This window comes from Ramularia collo-cygni (assembly GCF_900074925.1).
Source record: "Ramularia collo-cygni strain URUG2 genome assembly, contig: RCC_scaffold28, whole genome shotgun sequence".
NCBI lineage: Eukaryota > Fungi > Ascomycota > Dothideomycetes > Mycosphaerellales > Mycosphaerellaceae > Ramularia > Ramularia collo-cygni.
This window is the reverse complement of record NW_019716282.1, coordinates 161,736-181,078: the sequence shown is the minus strand read 5'-3', so window position 1 is coordinate 181,078 and position 19,343 is coordinate 161,736. Positions and strand designations below refer to the sequence as shown.

At 51.8% G+C, this 19,343-nt stretch overlaps 6 protein-coding genes; 3 read left to right on the top strand and 3 right to left on the bottom strand.

Moving 5' to 3' along the window:
* Positions 1 to 671: 671 nt before the first annotated feature.
* Positions 672 to 3,668, bottom strand: RCC_11267 (related to beta-glucosidase 2 precursor; the record flags this gene model as incomplete). Its single annotated transcript, XM_023776489.1, has 1 exon — positions 672 to 3,668. The coding sequence occupies one exon, from the start codon at positions 3,666 to 3,668 to the stop codon at positions 672 to 674; it is 2,997 nt and encodes a 998-aa protein (XP_023632257.1).
* A 601-nt stretch (positions 3,669 to 4,269) lies between these two features.
* On the bottom strand, positions 4,270 to 8,532 carry RCC_11266 (related to ATPases; the record flags this gene model as incomplete). XM_023776488.1 has 3 exons in its annotated part: positions 4,270 to 5,101; positions 5,161 to 5,374; positions 5,436 to 8,532. 3 exons carry the CDS (start codon positions 8,530 to 8,532, stop codon positions 4,270 to 4,272), a joined length of 4,143 nt encoding a protein of 1,380 aa, XP_023632256.1.
* Positions 8,533 to 9,765: 1,233 nt separating this feature from the next.
* On the top strand, positions 9,766 to 11,121 carry RCC_11265 (uncharacterized protein; the record flags this gene model as incomplete). The annotated part of the gene is made up of 1 exon (XM_023776487.1): positions 9,766 to 11,121. The coding sequence occupies one exon, from the start codon at positions 9,766 to 9,768 to the stop codon at positions 11,119 to 11,121; it is 1,356 nt and encodes a 451-aa protein (XP_023632255.1).
* Positions 11,122 to 11,926: 805 nt separating this feature from the next.
* RCC_11264 (related to salicylate 1-monooxygenase) lies at positions 11,927 to 13,423 on the top strand (the record flags this gene model as incomplete). XM_023776486.1 has 3 exons in its annotated part: positions 11,927 to 12,409; positions 12,474 to 12,929; positions 13,031 to 13,423. The coding sequence occupies 3 exons, from the start codon at positions 11,927 to 11,929 to the stop codon at positions 13,421 to 13,423; spliced, it is 1,332 nt and encodes a 443-aa protein (XP_023632254.1).
* A 629-nt stretch (positions 13,424 to 14,052) lies between these two features.
* On the top strand, positions 14,053 to 14,790 carry RCC_11263 (uncharacterized protein; the record flags this gene model as incomplete). Its single annotated transcript, XM_023776485.1, has 1 exon — positions 14,053 to 14,790. The coding sequence occupies one exon, from the start codon at positions 14,053 to 14,055 to the stop codon at positions 14,788 to 14,790; it is 738 nt and encodes a 245-aa protein (XP_023632253.1).
* Positions 14,791 to 15,342: 552 nt separating this feature from the next.
* Positions 15,343 to 19,163, bottom strand: RCC_11262 (uncharacterized protein; the record flags this gene model as incomplete). XM_023776484.1 has 2 exons in its annotated part: positions 15,343 to 16,010; positions 16,064 to 19,163. 2 exons carry the CDS (start codon positions 19,161 to 19,163, stop codon positions 15,343 to 15,345), a joined length of 3,768 nt encoding a protein of 1,255 aa, XP_023632252.1.
* Between the last annotated feature and the right edge of the window lie 180 nt (positions 19,164 to 19,343).

Below are 19,343 nucleotides of genomic sequence, written 5' to 3'. Positions count from 1 at the left end.
TCGGTGGATGAGGCGTCCCGGCATGAAGAGACGACACGCTTGGTAAGCAGCATATTATCAGGTCGAGATATAGAATGCAGCCGTATGAGATTTTGCTCGAAATGTTCTCATAATCCGCAGAGCTTGAACAGTCCCCCAGCGCGGTAGTCTTAGTTGGATCTACCTATTCAAACGCAATCCTAATAAAGTCGAGCTCGATGATCCCCCCCCCCCCCCTTCCATAAGTCAGAGCGAATGATTTTGCGTCGAGATTTAAGCCACATGAAGAAGTGCCACGAATTCCTAAGGGGTAGATCGATTTCATACCTAGCTTGCTGAATCCTACAAAATCTACGAACATTCATAGAGCTAGCTACCTCACTTGGTTACAGATACTTAAGTGTGTAAGTATTTGGAACTTTTCATAACCAGCGGAGGAAACAAAATCTCAATTTACAACAAGGTGGTTCCGTTTCAATTCCAGGCAATAATCTACAAAGGGTATCGAATCCATGCTCCGTTCGCTAAGGTGTAAGTACAACCGAGTCCTCTCTCCCTTTCCCGTAGGTGGTTACCTCCGGTATGTATGTACACAAGTGCTGTTCTCCTCAAATATCACCAACGCCTCGATAAACAAACACACCCAATCCACTCACTCCTCGATCAAAAATTCAGCCTCCAATTCCACGCATCTACAACACCGTAACCGTCGCCTGGCCAGCCATTTCCGCCGAGCTGAAGCCCAATGCAACAGTGAATTCTCCCTTTGGCAGCACCCAGTTCTGTCGCTTCACATCCCAATAACTCAAATCCTTCCTCGTCAGTTCAAAGTCCAGGATTTGATCCTGTCCGACTTCGACTTCATACTTTTCAAACCCGCGAAGGACCTTGATTGGCATGTCGACAATCTCACCATCCGCATCCTTGACTTCCGGTGGGTAACTCAGGTACAATTGCACCACTGCTTTACCCGTCAAGCTTCCCACATTCGAGAGAGAGGCTTTGACGGCCACGGCGGGGGTGTAAAGATCTGGATTACCGCCCTGAGCGCCACCGGCTGGGGAAAGGGCGTGGGGATTTGCGGGATCGTAGGGAAGTTGGGGTGGGCCTTTGGGTTTGCCATCAGAAGCCGAGTCAATGTAAGGATAGATGAACTTCTTCAACTTCTTGAAACCTTCAGGCCAGACTGCAGATGCCGCGTCAGGGATCGTCGTGTCGAGTGTCGGTGATTTTGCGGACGGCTCTGGTCGGGGAGCTGGGAGTTCGCCTTGAATGTCCAGACTTTGAGCCACAACAGACGATAATTGGAAATTTGTGTAGCTCAACCCATGACCGAATGCATATCGAGGGGTGATGTTATGCTTATCGAGATATCGGTAGTCGATATAAAGACCTTCGGTGAAGTTTTGCTGCGGAACGAGCTGGTGTGGGAAGGTCAAAATCTTACTGTCCGGTCCAAAGTCATCCTCATCCTTTACAATCGTATAAGGAAGCTTGCCAGATGGATTGACATCGCCGAACATAACATCTGCGAGTGCATATCCTGACTCCTGCCCTGGAAGATGGGCAATGAGTACACTCTTGATTCCCGGCATATCAATCCACTTTTCGACCACCACCGGACCGACGGTGTGGAAGACGACGATCGTATTGGCAGCAGACCCGTGCGTATTGTGCGAATTTCCGCACCTGTTCGCTACCTCGACCACAAGCGTATCGCCCTGCTTCTGGGAATATAGATCATTGCGGTCTCCCCGGAGATGACCCCAACTCAAGAAACCTTCACCTGCATCAGAATTSATGAATACAATGCATAGGTCCTGCTCTTCGGCAAGCTCGCCTGCATGCTTGGCTCCCTGATGATTGAAAGGTGTGACATCCCAGCTGCTGTGATTGAAAGTGGCGTTGAGAGCGTCGAAGGGGGCGATGAGATGTGGGAAATCGGAAGCACCTGAGCCCCAGCCTACCGCCAATGTATACTCATTGCAACCACGGTCGACACAAGCGTTGGGGCCGCGTGGGTTCGCAAAAGCATCTTCGCCAAAGATGGCGACTTTGACCTTGTCACCCAGAGACTTTCCATATCGTGTGGAGTGAACGCCAGATCCATTCCGAGCAAGCGGCAGAACATTGTCATCGTTCTTGACCATTACAATACCTTCGGCTGCAATCTTACGAGCCAATATGTCGTGGTCTCCGCCTTCTGTCGTGTTACGAACCTCAACGAACTGATTTACAACGGCGGTGTCGTTGCTGTTCGATGCGCCCTGGAAGATTTTGCCGACTTTGTCATCAGTCCAGCTGCTGAATGTTGCGGAGCTGCTCGAAGTGCCATTGGGCCAGTGAGTCGCATCATCTTGCCCGAGCTGGTACCATGCAGCCACGACTCTCAAAACCATGTCATTCAGTCGCTCCATCGGCACGGAGCCGTTCAACACAGACTTGGTAAGTTGGCCACCCCAGAGGGAATCGCCGTCCTGCCATCCGAGACCATCGCCTGGCATCGACATGTCCAGACCGGCAATAGCAGAAGCAACACCAGATCGCTGAGCCAGCCAGTCGCTCTGAATAAATCCTTGGAAGCCGAGCTCATCCTTTAGCATCCCGTTCATGAGCTTGCTGTTCTGGCAGGCATAACTGTTGTTGACCTGGTTGTATGAACACATGACACTCGCGACTCCAGCGCGAATTGACTCTGCAAATGGCCAGGCGTAGACCTCGTGTAGRGTCCTGTCATCGATATTCGACGATATCGCGTTTGGAATGCCCCATTCTCTTGCCTGGCGAAAGTGTTCTTGCTCGTTGCCAACAAAGTGTTTTGCAGTGGCGATAACACCCGTATCTTGGATTCCGCGAATGGTTTGTGAAGCTCCAACAGCTTGAAGGACAGGATCAGCGCCAAAGCCCTCCCAGTTCCGCCCACCAGCAGGCAGTCTTCCCAACCCTCCCATGGACGGACCCAAAATGACATTGATGCCCTTCATCTTCGCCTCAAACCCATGCGCTYGACCACGTTGATACATCAATTCCTTGTTCCACGTAGCTCCGACCGTGATCCCCGCCGGCCAAGCCGTAGCATTATCCACGAACCGCAAGCCAAGAGGTCCATCCTGTAGGCACAAACTCGGGAAACCCACCCGATTGACAGGAGCCGTATTACCCACGCACATTCCCATCGACCATCCCGTTCCCGTCGTAACATTGACCTTTTCAATCAACGTCATCCGCCCCACCATCTCCGCGGCCTTGACATAACCATCCCTCCACGCATCGACCGTCCCGCCATTCGGACTGGGATACCACGCCTCGGACTCCCCATCATCAGGCACGCCGCCAATCCTATAGACCCAAAGCCCACCCGCACTCAGCAGCAACAAAAGCGTAGTCACAAACAACACTCCCAACAAGCAGCAAAACCGGCTCGGAATCAACCACCGCTGCCAACTACCCCGTCTCCGCCGATCGTCCAACCAAACCAACGGCTGCTGCACAAACGACACATTCTTCTCGCTATCGAAGATGCTGCGCAGTGGTTGTGATGCATCATCCGTGTAGCGTCGGCGGGAGTTTTTGAGGGGGTCAAACTCGTCAATGTCGGAGACGTCGGAGCCTTCGTCTTCGTCGGGGTCGAGGAATGGGCTGTTGTCGGAGCGATCGAGCTCATATGCTTCGGGCGCCTTGAGCGGCATGATGGAGGGATAGACCAGCTATGTTCATGGAATGCACAAGGATCCGGAGGTGTGTGGAGGTGAAGTCGGTGTTGAAGAGGTAGGGTGTTGAAGAGGTAAGCCAGGTGGTGAAGAGAGTGACGAGAGGGTAGGTATGATTAATCGAATGTGCTGCCTGCAGCAAAGAGTCACGCGTCGTGCTATGTACAAAAACAAGCAGTCGCGATCGTGAAGGTGAAGATGGTGCATCATCATCATCATCATCAGGTAGATCTGTACCCCTGCCTCGTGCTGTCCAAGATGAAACACGGAGGCGCTTCCGCTGGTAGATAATTCATCCGGCGCGAGATTGATCGCCGACCTAACACACAAGTTTGACAAAGGTACCTTAGGTGAGGTACTACCTAGCTACAGGACCACCTCCTCTTCACAAGATAACCCCCAACTAGCGGCAGCAACAACAACTTTGCCCTCGGGCTCTCTACATGCATCAACTGTCTGTATGTATATGTATGTATGTACATCCCACGCCGCCTCGAAGGGTATCATCGTCCAAGTCATAATAGGCATTCACAAACCTCATAGGTAACATCATCTCACCTCCACCACATCATTCCAAACCTCATCCCTTCTTCCTCCAAAACATCCTCCTCATTCTCCCCCTCTCCGGCTCCGCGATTTCAATATCCTGCAACAACACCACCTCCTCCTCCTCTTCCTCTTCTTCCTCCTCCTCCGCAATACCTCCCTCCTCCCCAGCCATCTCCAGCAACTGCTCCGCAATCACAGGATCCCTCTCCATCTGCTGCCAGAGCTCAATCTCCATATCCTCCGCAACAACAATCTCTTCCTGCTGCTGCTGCTGCTTCCGCTTATCCAAACGAGGCAAGAAATGTCTCCACCTCGGCCACATCTTCGCAGCGATGAGATTTCTCTTGACGGCATCATACACCAGCTCCAACGTGATGAGGATGAGCAGGGCGAGGAGGAGCGCAAGCCACCAGTTCCAATCGGTGCCGAAAGTCCCGTTGAAGCCTCCCTTGACATCATAGGGCGAAAGATTGTTGCTGTACACGCTTGCCATGAAGCCATTCCACGCGAACCATCCGCCCACTGTGATGACGAGAGAGATGCCGACGATCAAAGTCTTGTATTGTGTCTCGAGGATTAGACACTTCCAATTCGTCCAGACAATTCCCAAGGTGAAAGCGAGGTCGCCAAGGGCAAAGAGACCACGATCGCTCATTACATTAGTGGAGCCAAAGGCGGCCCAGATGACAAACCAGACAATAATTCCATTCGCTCCCCCGTGAATCATCCAGGCGAGATACATGGGGATGTTCAATCCTTGGTTCCTCTGTCCAAAGACATATAGTTCCGGCACCGCGAGAAGCGTAGATGGTCGAAGATCTTGTTCGAAGATTCCAGGCACGATTACACACAAGGACGTGAATCTGCGGGTAATCAGTCAGCAACATGATGATGCATGGGGAGGATTGATGGTTGAGCTTACAAAGTATTCAATACTGTCAGCGACCACGCCTCGTAAAGTGAAGTGCCAGTAAAGCCATTGTGTCTCTGATACAGCGCTTGCATCATGTAGAAGAACATCTCTTTCCAGAAAGTCAGGAGCACAAACTTRGCTGTCCTCACGTATTGATATCGTCCGTGCACAAGCAAAAGGCGTTGCAGGAAGCGGAACTGCGCAATGGAGAAATCGGCAACACCTGAAAGCAGGAAGGATATAGTCAGCAACATACCAAAGAGTGATMACCAATGACAACTTACGTGCAGCTTGAAGACCTTCATTCCCAGAAAGTCCAATCCCAACGTGCGCGGCCTGGATCATCGCAATATCATTCGCTCCATCACCAATAGCCAAGGTAAGACCAGGAAGACGCGCACGAATAGCAGTCACAATGGCAGCCTTCTGCGCCGGACTGGCACGACAAACAATAACAGAATCAATCTGAGAGATTATAGTGCTGAAGAAGGTGTGCTTGAGCTCCGGGTTGGCGGAAACGATTGTCAGTGTTTGGCCGTCAATGACGACAACTCTGTGCGCTGATTCCTCCTGGAGAGCGTCCATCATTTGGCCAGCGAGATCTCCTCTGGTGGAATCTAATATCGTCACTACTGAAGTCTGCTGGCAGATCCTTGCCGAGTGGGCAATATTGATGGCCGTCTCCCGCTTGTCACCAGTCAACATCCAGATTTTGATGTTGGCCTTTCTCAACTTCTCAATCGTCTCAGGCACTCCCTTTTGCAGCTTGTCCTCAATCGCAGAAGCACCCAACAGGTCGAATCCTTGTTCAATCACCTCACCAGCCGCATAGATGCGCTCCTGACGATGGACTAACGACGTTGTAGCCTCGTGGTGGATCTTCCTCCAGGTTTCGTACTCATCCGCGTCGAGGTACTTGTGTGCAAATAGCAGCGTGCGGAGCCCCTCGGTCGCGAAGGCATCGATATGTTCAAAACAGCGTGCAAACAGCGCCGTGTCATCCTTGTCCTCGAGATTGTTGAGGTCTTGCTGAAGACTTCTCCGGATTTCATAACTGGGCTTGGGGACATCCAGGTTTGCTCTCCCAAGTCCAATTGACCTTTGCACATCCATGGAGCTTCTGCTGCGGATCTGCAGGCTGGGCCGTGCGCCGAAGCTGTTCCTGGATTCGTTCTGCTCACTTTTCCTTGCCAATCTGCGTCCATAATCAACACTTCTCCGGACTTCCTGCGACTGCCTCTCAGCGAGCTCCGCTTGTCGCAAACGGGGAATGATGGCGCTGTCGGCACCCTTACAGATCAGCCAGATGCGATTATTTGGGCAACGCACCACAATCGACATTCGCTTTCGCTTGCTGCTGAATTCGATTACCTCGAGAATTTCGTACAGCTCTTTCGTTTCGCTCCCATTTGTGTTAGTGATGAGCAGCTCGACACTCCGCGATGAGCGTTGAATGAGGAGATAACCTAGGTCCTGCGCGGCGCGTACAAGCGCAAGTTCATCTGGTGAAGAGGCCTGAAAATCGATTTTCCCATTTTTTGAATCTACCTCTGGCAGCGCGGTGTGACATATGGCGAGACCGAGAATGAACTCTCGCGCTTTCCGTGCGATGGCGGAGTCGGGCTGTCGCTGCATGATCTCGATCAACTCTGCAGTTGTGCGCTCCGCCGGCGCTTGCTTTGGACGACTCGTMGACCTACGTGTGTAGAGCTTGGACGCTCGCGGTTCGGAAGAGCGATCAGAACTTGAGGAGGGAATCTCGCGCTCCTCTACAAAGATACTGGGGTTTTCAAAGGATGGCTTCATGGCTTCCACTTTGGTTTGCTGAGGCATCGTTGACGTTGACTTTTCGCTCTGCTCGGCCTCAACAGTGGCATGTGCTTTCGCGGTAGGCTCATGCATCCAGACCACCCCTCCCAGACTGATGCCGCGAAAGCGCATGACGTTTTCAGTCAACGTTCCGGTCTTGTCGGAAAGGATGTAGCTAACCTGTCCAAGGTTTTCCAGAATCGTGTTTGTGTTGCATCTCATGGTTGTGTCAGTTTTTTCATCGTACATTTTGACATCGCTCTGAACCATCAATAATTGGCCGACCTTTACAATCTCAAGTGAGATGTAAAGAGCTAGTGGGATGATATTGTTGAACATGATGAGGAAACCGATGATGATTTGCTTGAATTCCGGAGCGGCGTTTTCCAAGTACCATGCTCCCTTTTCGAAATCAGAGTGCCACAGGAGATATCCCATTGAGAATCCGACCGAGAGTGTGACGACGTACACGATCAGAGTCAGTACGACTTGATTTGCGTATCTTTCCAAGCGTGGGACCTTGGCGGTCGGATGATGGTTTGCATTTTCGCGAATCTTACATTCCTCTCCCGTGTTGACAACAAGGCCGTAGAGATGCGTGGTGTTGCGAATGACACTGCCTCGGTAGATGACTTCGTTCAATGCTAGAGGGAGCGTCGTGCCATTGACGGTGACCTTGCCGTTGAAATCGTACAGATTCGGATTCGGGTCCTCCAAAACACATTCCACATCTGCGCGTCGAATGTCGCCCACAGTGCTACAGGCATCGAGCAAAGCTGGGAGAGCCTGTTTGGGCTTCAGGTTGGTTTCGCCATCGAGACCCATCGTCTCAACATAGGCCACGCCATTCTCTCCCGTGGAGTGTAACAAGATGATGTCTGCCGGGACAGGATCGTCTCGTTTGAGCTTGATCACATCCCCGACCGAGACATTGTGCCACTTCGTCTTGGCCCATGCATATGTGTCGTCCTCGTCCGGCTCTTTCTCTTCAACAACAACCTCCTCGGAATGAGCCTTTGCTTTCCACAGTAAACCTTGCATTTTGGAAATGGCTCTCTCCAATGCACTTTCACTCGCCTGCACATGTCCATCTGCGTTTCTTCGTCGCAGAACCAACGCCAACAGGTTGTTCTCCACCTTGTCAAGCTTGTGTCGGCAAAAGTCGTCGTATCCTTCCTTTGCCATGGTCAAGAGAATGAAGAATGCCAATGGCAGGATTGTTGTGTAGCTTCCAGTGGTGGATAGTCCCGGAATGGTTTGCGGAACACCTATGCATATGAAATAGAAATTGGACAGTCTCGTGGCTTGGAAGAGCAGMTGCTTGGGTAGAAAGTCGAAGATGGTATATCGCGACGATCGAATGCTGTTGGAGATGTATGCATGGCCTCGTCGCTCGTCGACCAGTGGCGCATCGTTGGCGGCATTAAGCAGGACATGTCTTCCATCCTTTGAAGGTGGCAGTGGCTTTTGACGGAGGATGAGCTCGACAAAGTAGCGCTGGTAGCACAATGCGGCCGGCTGCTTGACCTTGAGCTGGAACCAGCTGGGTCGCTCGTCGCCAGACGTCTTCATCGCGTGGACAGAAAGGTGTCGGGTTGGGTCGTTATTGCGGCATGTCTGCGCTCTTCGACTCGGATCGCAGCTGTTCTGTCTCGTCTCGCGTGCTATTGTAATGAGGGTATGTATCGGTATCACACCGGAGGGGCGTCAGTGACGATTAGCAACGGGGATTGTAAGATGAAAAGAAGAGCAGCCGATCGGACAAACAATTCGCATCTGGCAAGTTGTTGAGGGATCTGAGCGGCGCAGCGAGGCCGCGAGTCAACGGATGCCGTGTGGTATCGCTGCTACAGTAAGTACCTTACTACTGTACGGGCAGGATTGCATCGTTCCGTGGACCCGTCCGTCGTCCGTGGTGGATGCAGGTGGGCCCGACTGCCCTTAACTTACCCCAGCACGATCCTGATCCGACGCCAGAAGCAATCTGGAAAGCAAGCGAGGCGGGACGGGAGTTGGAGAAACGTGCCTGGCCTAGGCCCAATTTGTGGCGAAATGCGTGGTGGGCCTGATGGCCAAGTGCGCGTCGATCTGTGATGGCTACTGCATTCCGACATATTCAAGCTGAGCCGTGGTTTGTTGAGAAACACTCACGTATCGCACCACCGAGGCCGGGCTTCCATGTGTTCCAACGAGTTTGGTTCAATACCTAATCGATGTCGCTACCTGGTACACTAGGTTCACCCAGAGTTCTGTTCTCACCGCCCGGCAGAACACCCCGCCTCCACCACCGGCAGCTAGGTAGGTTGGAGTTCCACGTGGTGGATCAAATCTATATTTGGAGCGCGAAAAGTGGTTTGGCTTCACTCTCAAGTACTAACCTCCCTCCCTCCCTCCCGTCTGCATCATCGCAAGCCATCAGCCATATCATCAGGTCGCTTCTCGTCATGGAGAGCAATCGCGGCCTGATGGGCTGGATGCGTTACGCTTCTCGGGTACCACATGTATGTGCCACCTGTCGAATATGCGCATTGCTGTAGAGAGACGGGGGGGAGAGACATGTCTTCGGTGAATCATGGTGAATGAAGCAAAGACAGAACACGAAAGTTCTCAAGGTAGGTAAGTGAGTGAATGCGAATTCTTCTCGACCTCCACTTCAAACCCACCCGTAGGTACCTTACCTAGCTCAACTTGTCGCCCTCATCCACTTCTCTGCACGCGTCGACCGCCCGATACCAGCCCCATTATAGCCTGATCAATAAAAGAATACACACGACCACGGCCACGGCCACGTGATACCACAACATCATGGCATCCGCATCCGCATCCCAAGGGGTCGACGCTTCCGCGCACATCTCCAACCCGTACATGGCCTTCACCATGTCGCTTCAACTGGCCTATCATCAGGCAAGCCTCGCTCCTGATCCAAAGGCATCGCGACCGCGCGCATATCACACGCGAGCACCAGTGGCGCCTCCTCCTCCAATGCCGGCTCGTCGAAAGCCAGCTGCACCTCGCGCGCCATCATGCGCAAAGAAGTCCGACCCTTCCGCTCATCAGCTGCCGGATCTACCAACTGCAGTCGCATGTGATGCCACCCAGAAGCGCCTCTCCACCGAAGCGCAACTTATCCAAGACCGCGCCAGGAAGTCTCGGAATGATCGCCTCTCCAACCTCTCAGATCGTGAGAGCCTGCTCTGCCTCGAGGCCTTTCCCCTCCACATCACGTGCCGCCCTTCTCTCTCCGAGGCCTCCGACTCGCCCAAACGCTACACCCCGCCCATCCTCCCAAAGTATTTCCCACCACCACCACCTCGGAAGTCCGCTTCACCGCGCGTTGGCCGGAATGGTCAGCAAACAGTCCAGCCACCAATCTCAATTGGCGAGCCTCTCAAGGCCATTCGGGAAGACGGGAACTCCTTCTCAGACGACTCCGATGTGTCCGAAGATGATGTCTTCTTTGAGAAACGAGGACTACAAGTGGGACATCGCTTGCCGGTGGAAGGCATCTCACTTTTCGCGCACCTCCAGGATATCCGAGTGAAGGAAGCACGGGGCAGTCGAAGCTCATTCTCTGGATCTTCGAGCATGCCCGGGGAACTCTCCGATGGTAACACGATCAGAAGCGTGGGTGATATCGATGAGGACCCTGCATCGGCGCAGTACCAGTCAGTGGTGGATGATGAATACGAGGACTGGGAGCATGTTGAGCAGTCGGCGATTCTGACACGGCGGATCGCGGAATCAGAGATGTGGGATGATCAGGTGGGTGCAACTTCTGCGAGCGTCGAAGATGAGGTCGACCAACACATCACGAGTCTGTCAGGAGGCATCCTGTCAGGTTCGAGGTATCAGTCAACTTGTGGCGGAGGCGAGGAGACTGGCGAGGGTGACGAGCTTGATGAAGACGACGACGGTGGCGACGAGTTGGACAAAGCCTGGAAGCTGCACCTCACAATCGCGTATCCGTTCCTCCCGGGAACGATGCCGCAGGAAGAACAAGACGACGATGCCGATCCCAACCATCAGATCCTCTTCCGCAGTCAAGACGGCAGCGAGGAAGTCGCCATCGAACGCGATGAAAACGAGGAAGACGCCGATGGCTGGCTCGAAGTCGATGTCTCCAGACTTCCACCGGACGAGAGCTTCAGCGATGACTACTGATGCACTCAATGTTCTGCGACCAAGAATTAAAGGCATCCATGGCATCAACGTCGACCGTGAGACTGCTATATGCGCTTTATGGGAATCGCAAACCCCACATGCCGGTATACACACTCAAGCATGGTGCGTGCAAAAGCATTGTCGTCGGGCGGCTGAAACTTGATGCTCGTACATGGAGGAATGATCGTCCCTGGGACGGTAAGTCTCCACTTTCATAATCGTAATGAATTGTCTGCTTGTACAATGTGATCTATCAACTTTCCATTGTCCTTTGTCGTTGAATCTATTCTGTTGCTCATGATCCGCAAGCTCCGCTCAAGCTTGGCGCTAGATGAGTGAACGTGAAAAGCTTATGCCTTCTACCCCTCCTCGAGCCCTCTCATCATCTCATGGCATAGGGTACTTCGGAATTACCGGTCGCCGAGGATGTTGTATAGATAGAAGACCACTTTACAGTGCACTACGTCCAGTCAAGATCAACGAACCAAAGATGCGAAATTGGCTGATCTCTCGACCACCATCGCTCCAACAACTAAGACGGCGTACAACATCCGACCGGTTGTGTTGCTTTGAGTCCGCTTCGTTACGTCACCCTACAAAAAATCGCTCTCGTTCATTAACTCCAGATCAGAGTGAGCGGGAGCATGTACGAGTCATATAGCGCCGGAGAGCTTCGGCCAATGTTTCATGATATGAGGTAAAGTAGGTACCTATGTACATTGGATGCCTTACGACGTCAGCTTTCTTAACCACATCCATTCCTCTCTCTCTCTCTCCCAAAAAGACAACCGCACACAAAACTAACATGGCCCAAACTCCACTCAACTGCGCCATTATAGGCGCCGGTATAGTCGGTCTCGGAGCCGGCATCGCCCTTCGAAACTCTGGACACAAAGCAACCATCTTCGAGAAATCGACATTCAAAAACGAAATCGGAGCGGCGATCACAGTCGCACCAAATGGAAATCGTATTCTAGATCATTGGGGTTTCGACGCCAAAGCTGCCGGCGAGACTCTCAAAGAACAAAGTCGTTATGTTGACCCAGAGACGCTTGAGTTGCAAATCCAGTTGGATCTTGGGGATGTTCGAGAGAGGTTTGGGCATAATTTCAATGCTTTCCATCGATGCGATCTTCATCAAGGTTTACGGGAACTGGCGGAAAGTCGGGGAGTGAAGATTGTTCTTGGGAAGGAAGTTGTTGGTTTGGATTGCGAGAAGGGAGAGATACAGTTCAAGGATGCAGAGCTGCAAACTTTTGATATGATTGTCGTTGCAGATGGTATCAAGGTAAAGATTCCCCTCCCTTTCCCTTCCTCCAAGATAAAATAACACCACTAACCCAACATCCCAGAGCACATTCGTCAACCAAATCTCAGGCAGCGACGCCCCTCTAATCAAAATCGGCCGCTCCGTCTTCCGCGGTCTCATCCCCATGGATCTCTTCCTCAACGACCCTCTCGTGCGCCCCATTTTCGAAAACCAGCCTTCAGGTTTCTACGCCGCATTATCCAAAACCGGAACCTTCATCATGACCTACCCCTGTCGAAATGACAAAATCCTCAACGTTGCAATTTTCCACGACACGCGAGCCAATCATCAAGACGACCAAGGTTGGAATTCCCCTGCAACTCTTGAGGAAGTTCTGGAAGTTTTGGATGGGCTGCATCCTGCTTGGAAAGCTATTGTGAAACATGCAGGGGATGGGATGAAATGCTTTCCGATTGCGCAACGCGAAGCACTTCCGCGGTTTAATTGTGGGAGGGCGGTGGTTATTGGAGATGCGGCTCATTGTATGCAGCCCGTTCACGTAAGTTTCCCCCCCCCAGCCTTCCTTCCATTCTAAAGCATCTCATCCCCAACCCTCTCCCAGTACAATCAAAACCTATACTAACATCTATCAATCACCAGGCCCAAGGCGGAGCAATGGGTCTAGAAGACGCCGCCTCCCTAGAAATCCTCTTCCCACCAACCTTCTCCCCCCAGAAAGAAAGTATCCCCCAACGTCTCCAACTCCTCAATGATTTCCGCCTTCCTCGCGTAAACACGACGCAATTATATTCCAATTCCCAAATGCAACGCAATGCCAAAAATAATAAAGACCCCGTCATCACAGATCATATTTCTGCGATTAGGAAATTCTATAAAGGACCTTTGATGGAAATGACGGCGAAACCTTGGGGGAGGCGGGAGAGGCAGGAATTTTGGTATGGGTATGATGTTTTTGTGCAGGCTCGTAGGGCTATGGAGGTTAGGGGTAGGGAGGGGGGGTTGATGCAGGAGGAGGTGAGGCATTTCTTCTGATTGTTTTTGTTTTTGTTTTTGCGGAAGAAGAGTTGTGAGAAGCTGCGATGTACTTTGTCATTTCTTCTGGGGGGGAATTTCAGGGTTAGGGTTGGGGTGGTGGCGGATCTTTTGCTATGGTAGTGGTGTAGTTTTTGTGCGTTGGGGAATACTAGACATGGTATACGACGACGAATGTTTTATATTAGTTTTGGAGTAAAACATGGTGTTTTTATGAATATTTTGGTAGTTTCCGCCCCCCTTTTTTTTATTCGTGTTGTCCGTCGGACTATAGTAGAAACCCCTAACACCTTGAGACACGACTCCTTTATATTCTTTAATAGCTCGTCTACGACATTGAATCTTCGGCTCTTAAAACATTGTTTCCCCGCATTGTATCTCGATATTCCATCCGTCCATCGGTGTGAGAAGGAAATAAACAACAAGTTCAACTCGACATTCTAATAGCTAAGCGATAGGAGGTCGTCTTCCGCCAAGTAGAACGCGGCTGAAAAGGACTATATATAATATAATTCCCTTGGCAAGAATCCTTCAAGCCATAACTTCTCAAACAGACTCCAGCCCTCCTTCCCATCTTCTCCCCCCCAAAAAGCCCCTACACGGAAAAATAATAATAATAAATCCCAACAATGTCCTCAATAACCACAGCAATCCCCTCAGGCACAATAAAAGAATGGTGCATATACTCCCTCTACGACTTCAACGACGAACTAAACACCTGCGCAAACTCCACCCGCGGAACAACCCCCTCCGACTTCGCGACAATCTGCTGCGACGGCTGGATCATAGATTCCACATTCGACCTCTATGAATACCACCCCAACCGCACCACTGAAACCTACATATCCCTCGAAAATCTCCTCTGCTGCCGCGTCCAAGGACCTCAACAAGGTGGAATCCTCCCCCTAATCCCCAACAACAACGGCCAGCAGACATGCACAACAGGAACTCCCACCCCCCTAGCAAGTCTAGTAGCGACTAATATCCACAACGCCCAAAATTACGCCGTCACATATACCAGTGCGTCTTTTGGGGGGTCTTCGGGGGATGTTGTGGGGGATTATATCCCTACGAAGACGCCGTATTGTTTGTGGGCGGATACTGCGCATGGGATTGCTATGCAGAGTGTTACGGTTGATGGAGCGAGGATTCTGACTTTACCTCCTGCTACGACGGATCGATGGGGGGATGCTATTACGACTGCTTCGAGCGAAGTGACTTCTTTTGGTGCTTCGGATGCGTCTGCGGCTTCTTCTTCTCCGACGACGACGACGTCTTCAGCAGCGGGCAGTTCGATTATGTCGCGTGTTAAATGGTTAGAGATTCCCGGGATCGTGGGGTTGGTTTTTATGACCTTTTCTATTTAATCGTTGACGACCCCCTTACATGGGAGATGAAGTCTGATGATTCATTTCGTGGATAGCGTCCAGGAAGCAGGCAGGCAGGGCTGTTAATGCGAGAAGGAAACTAGCCTCGGAACCCCATAGGGTAATTGGTCGGTTGTCCTTCCTCCTCCTCCTCCGACGACATAGTCACGAGCCGGAACTACTAAGAACACCGCGGTATGTTCTTTCGTCGAATGCCAGAGAGATGCTAGAGCAAAACTACTATATCAATGAAATGAGAAACTCATAGTAACTAACAGTACTAGCGAGGAGGCGCCAGGAATTTCCGTTCCGAACGGACATTCTGCAGTAGAGGAAAACTAAGCAGTATGCTTGGTCGAAGCCACTTCTTTCTCCCGAACGATGTTGTGGTTTCTTTGACAAGAAGGTAAATTTGGATTGTAGGCACAAACACTCAGAGAATTCGCCACTGAAAATTGCACATGTCCTTCAAGTGAAATGGATATCCTCAACAATAGCGCCGCCTACCCCCCCATATCATAACGGTCATCAGCCCCAAAAGAACCTATACAATCACTTCCTCGCGCCCTTGACGCCTCTAGCAATCAACTTCTCCCTCATACCCCTCACAGCAGAATCCCACGAATCAAACCCCCCAAGAACAACGCTCTTCAAGAACTCGGCCATATTCTTCTCATTGTATTGCTCCCCATACACCACGACCACCCTCGGCTCCACAGACGTCACGACTTCCATATCTGCACCAACGGTAGCAGTGACTTCAAAGCCAGCTCGAACTTTGGTCTTGACTTTTGGTAAAAGTACAATCGCTTCAATGGCTAGCTTCTCATCTCCAAGAATTTTCACTTCCGTTAATGCCTCGATGCTGAGTCTGCGTTCGGACTCTGCGAGAGCGGTGGCGGTGTCCCATCCTTTGCTGACGAGTGATAATAAATCGCCAAGCYTGGTGGTGCATTGTGGGAGACCCTGGAGTGTCGCTTGGAGGAGTTGTAGGAAGAACCGTAAAGTAGTAGTCAGCGGCTTCTTCTTGTATACAGACTGCGTGTCCGCGATGTATGTCAGGCGGATAGGGGCGTTCGGTAGCTCGTCCTCTTGCGCAAAGGCTTGCGGGTGGAGGAAAAGCTGGAGGTCGCCCTTATAGGTCATCGTGAGCGTTGATGGGGAGGAAGTTGCTGAAATGATAGACCACCCAAAGGTATCTTCCAACTGCTTGACGGAATCTGGAAAGGATCAATTAGTAAAGTACGTGTAATGAACAACAAGCGGCACCAACCTTTCAACTCTGTAATCTCGCCAAGAGACACACCACGGCAGGCCTCTCGGACTCGATTCGCTTCTTGAGTGGCAGCGGTGAACTCCGCATTACTTGCATGCAACTTCTCCGTAAGCTTATCCTGCTCTTGCACTTGTTGCTGTAATTCCTCAAGCCGAAGCCTCTTCTCTGTGATTTGCAAATTCGTCTTTGTGAGCTGTTCGCGTACAGTCTCGAGCTCCTCTCTTTCCTCCTCCGAAACGGCATTCACACTCTCTTCCAGCCTCTCGGCCTCTTGTTGTAAGCCATCATGCTGCTCGACGAGTTTAGGAAGTACCTCATCAATCATCACTTCAGTCCGCGCCAGAGTCTCGTCATCCTTAATGAGTCCTTCTGCGATATTCTGCAAACCGACCATCAGCTCATCAAGGAGCTGACTGCGCCAGGCATACCACATCTCCTTGCTTTGAAGGCGTGCGTTTGTCTTCATATCGCGCATCTGAAGATCTAGCTCAGCTTTCCTACCAGGCGCAGCATGCACATATGCTCTGATCATAGGTGGTTGTTCTTGTAAGGTTGCAGCCTCAAGCTCCGAAATCATCTGCTTGCCCTCCTTGGTATAACGCTTGAGTTCGTGGCAAGCATGCTGGTACAGTTCTAGTTCAGGGACAGTACGTGCTGCAGCGACAACCATATTCTCCAGACTTGCCTCCTCGGGCTCGTCATGGATCTGAGAGTCACTCTTGACCTTGGATGGAGTCGGCGCAGTCGTCATTCTACGCTTGGTGGTTGTGAGGTCCATGAAACGAATGCCAGCTTGAGTCAAGAAATCTTGCAGGCCGACCTTTTCCAGGCTATTTCCATTTGCTTGCATGCTTTCGAGGTCTTCTTTCAGCCGCCTTGCAGGAGAAGCGTTGACATTTTGGCGGCCTCTCGGTGTTGGACGGCCTCTAGGCGTGATCGCCTTCACAGGAGATGTCTRCTTTGCCGGGGTGTGCTTTTTGGGTGTGACATTCTTCAGAGTCTCTTTCCGTGGTGTCGACATTAACTTTATGGTGTTTGTCAGATTCTGACCATCACTGTTTGAGCTACGCTTTTCCGGTGTTGCAGTAGCCTTTGCAGGAGAACTTCGCATTTGCTTCTCTGCAGTAGGCGAAGCCTCGAGGATGTGTCCTTCAAGAGCCCGCGGCATTCGCAACCCACTTGTTGGGGTTCTCTGGACGTGTTGCCTCTGCGGACTCATCAATGGTGTTCTCACGGGTGAAACCTTTTGCGCGGAGGGTGGAAGTTGCGGATAAGAGATGGTCTTGGCTGGAGACGACCCAAGATTAGGGGTGGATTGATTCTGCATCTCAGCAAAACTGGCTACATCGTCTCGAGCAGGCGATCGAGCAGGTGATCCAGTAGTGCCCACGGATGCTTTCGGCGTCCGTCCCAATAGTGGTTTGCTCACAAAGGCTTGGCGATCCAAAGTCATCTCTGATTGTGCTTGAAATACAGGCGTCAGGAGTTGTTTGGCACTCAAATCGGGCGTCTCTTTGAATCTCTCCTGTTCTTTGGGTGTTGTGTTTGCTGCCGCGCGGATTGGAGACTGGGCCTGCTGAGGTGTGCGAGGTCTCGACTCGACATGGATCGGCTCCTGACCAGTTCGAATACCTCCAAGTACTGTAGTCAGCTCCATGGACAGTTCCTCATTGCCAACCAAACTATCGTCCTCGCGCGGCCCTGCTGCATGAATGCCACCAACGGCTTGCGTAAAGTCCATCGTACCATCGGATACTGCTCCAGATGATCTGCGATTTCGCATGCTTCTTCTTCGCTCTGACTTCGCTGGTGACGCCACACTGTGGATTCCTCCAACTGCCATGGTCAAATCCATAGTGTCATCTCCCATGGACGATCTCGCTACGGAAGACCTTCTCCTCTTTGATTGTGCTATGGAGATGGCTTCTCCAGGCGAGCCAGATTCGGTGGTAGATCTGCGTCGCTTCTGTCCTGTGATCTTGCCGACTGCTTGTGTGAGATCCATGGTCCCATCGCCGGTTGGAGAGCTCATTGGCGCGACAGGTTGGGCTCTTAGAATTCCACCGACAGCGCGAGTCACATCCATGCTCATGTCTTCCTCAACTTCTTCATCCTCCTCATCCACCTCGTCAATGGTCGCTGGCCGAGATGCTATATCGGCCTTGAAAGCTGGCGAAAAGGGATTGATGTTTTCTTGATCCATGGCCGCGGACCCAAGTGGCTCCATTGCATGTTGTTGCACCCACGGTTGAAAGGCGTTTGTGATTTCCTCTCCAGCGATTTCCATGGACATGTCACCAAACTCATCATACGCAATGCCTCTAGTTCCTGCAGTTTTGGCGGCTTGCTGCAAAGCCAATTCAATGCGTGTGCTTGACGAGGTACTACCGTCACTGCCCGACTGCATCGTATTGTCGTCCATGTCCAGGCTCATGGCTGTTCCAGTTTCATCACCAGATAAGACATCTTCCTCTTCCTCCACCTCTTCTCCAGAATCTTCGCTACCGCTCGCGCCACTGGAGGAAAAGTCGTCTGGGTTGTTGAAGTTCATGGGTGGGATTCCCGAGCTCCGCCGTGCCTTCTTCTTCGACGCACGATCCTGCGCCACCGGTGAAGATAGCAACTCTGCATCCGCGACATCCTGCGCCGAAGACGCAAACTCCTCCCCATCCGAGCTCTGGCCGGGGGAGGAAGAGGCCCCACGAAAAGCGGAACCCCGTCGCGTGCTCTCTGCCGAATCGGTGGATGTGGTCTGGTCATGCGCCTGCTCGATAATGTCCCAAGTGTGCAGCGTTGCTTCCGGCGCAAACGATACGCGCCGGTTCATCATCGACTTGCGACGCGCGGCTTTGGCGGCCGCCTCATCTTTGGACAGGATCGATTTCGTCGCCGTGGTGGGTATAAAGGCAGACTTGCGCCTGTCCTTGGACTCGCGTTTGGGTTCTTCGGGCTCATCCAGTAGTCCAGGCCCGATGCTCTTACTTCTGCCCCTTCGACTCGTCTTCTTCGGTGAGGGCGACATTGACACTCCTTTCCGAGTGAGTGGATCGCTTGATGTCGTCGGCGCGATATTCTCCTTGTTGACGGCCAAATCCATGTTTCAAGGCGCGCTTTTCACGCGAATCGACATGTATGGTGGAGTCGCAATCGCGAGGTAAAGTAAACAAAGGGAATCAACACAGCTCTCTAGTACTAATATAGACTAGCGCAGCGGGCACAACCCACGAGGCTAAAAATCTTGGCAATCGGCGCGGAACCTCGATATTCTCAAATTTCG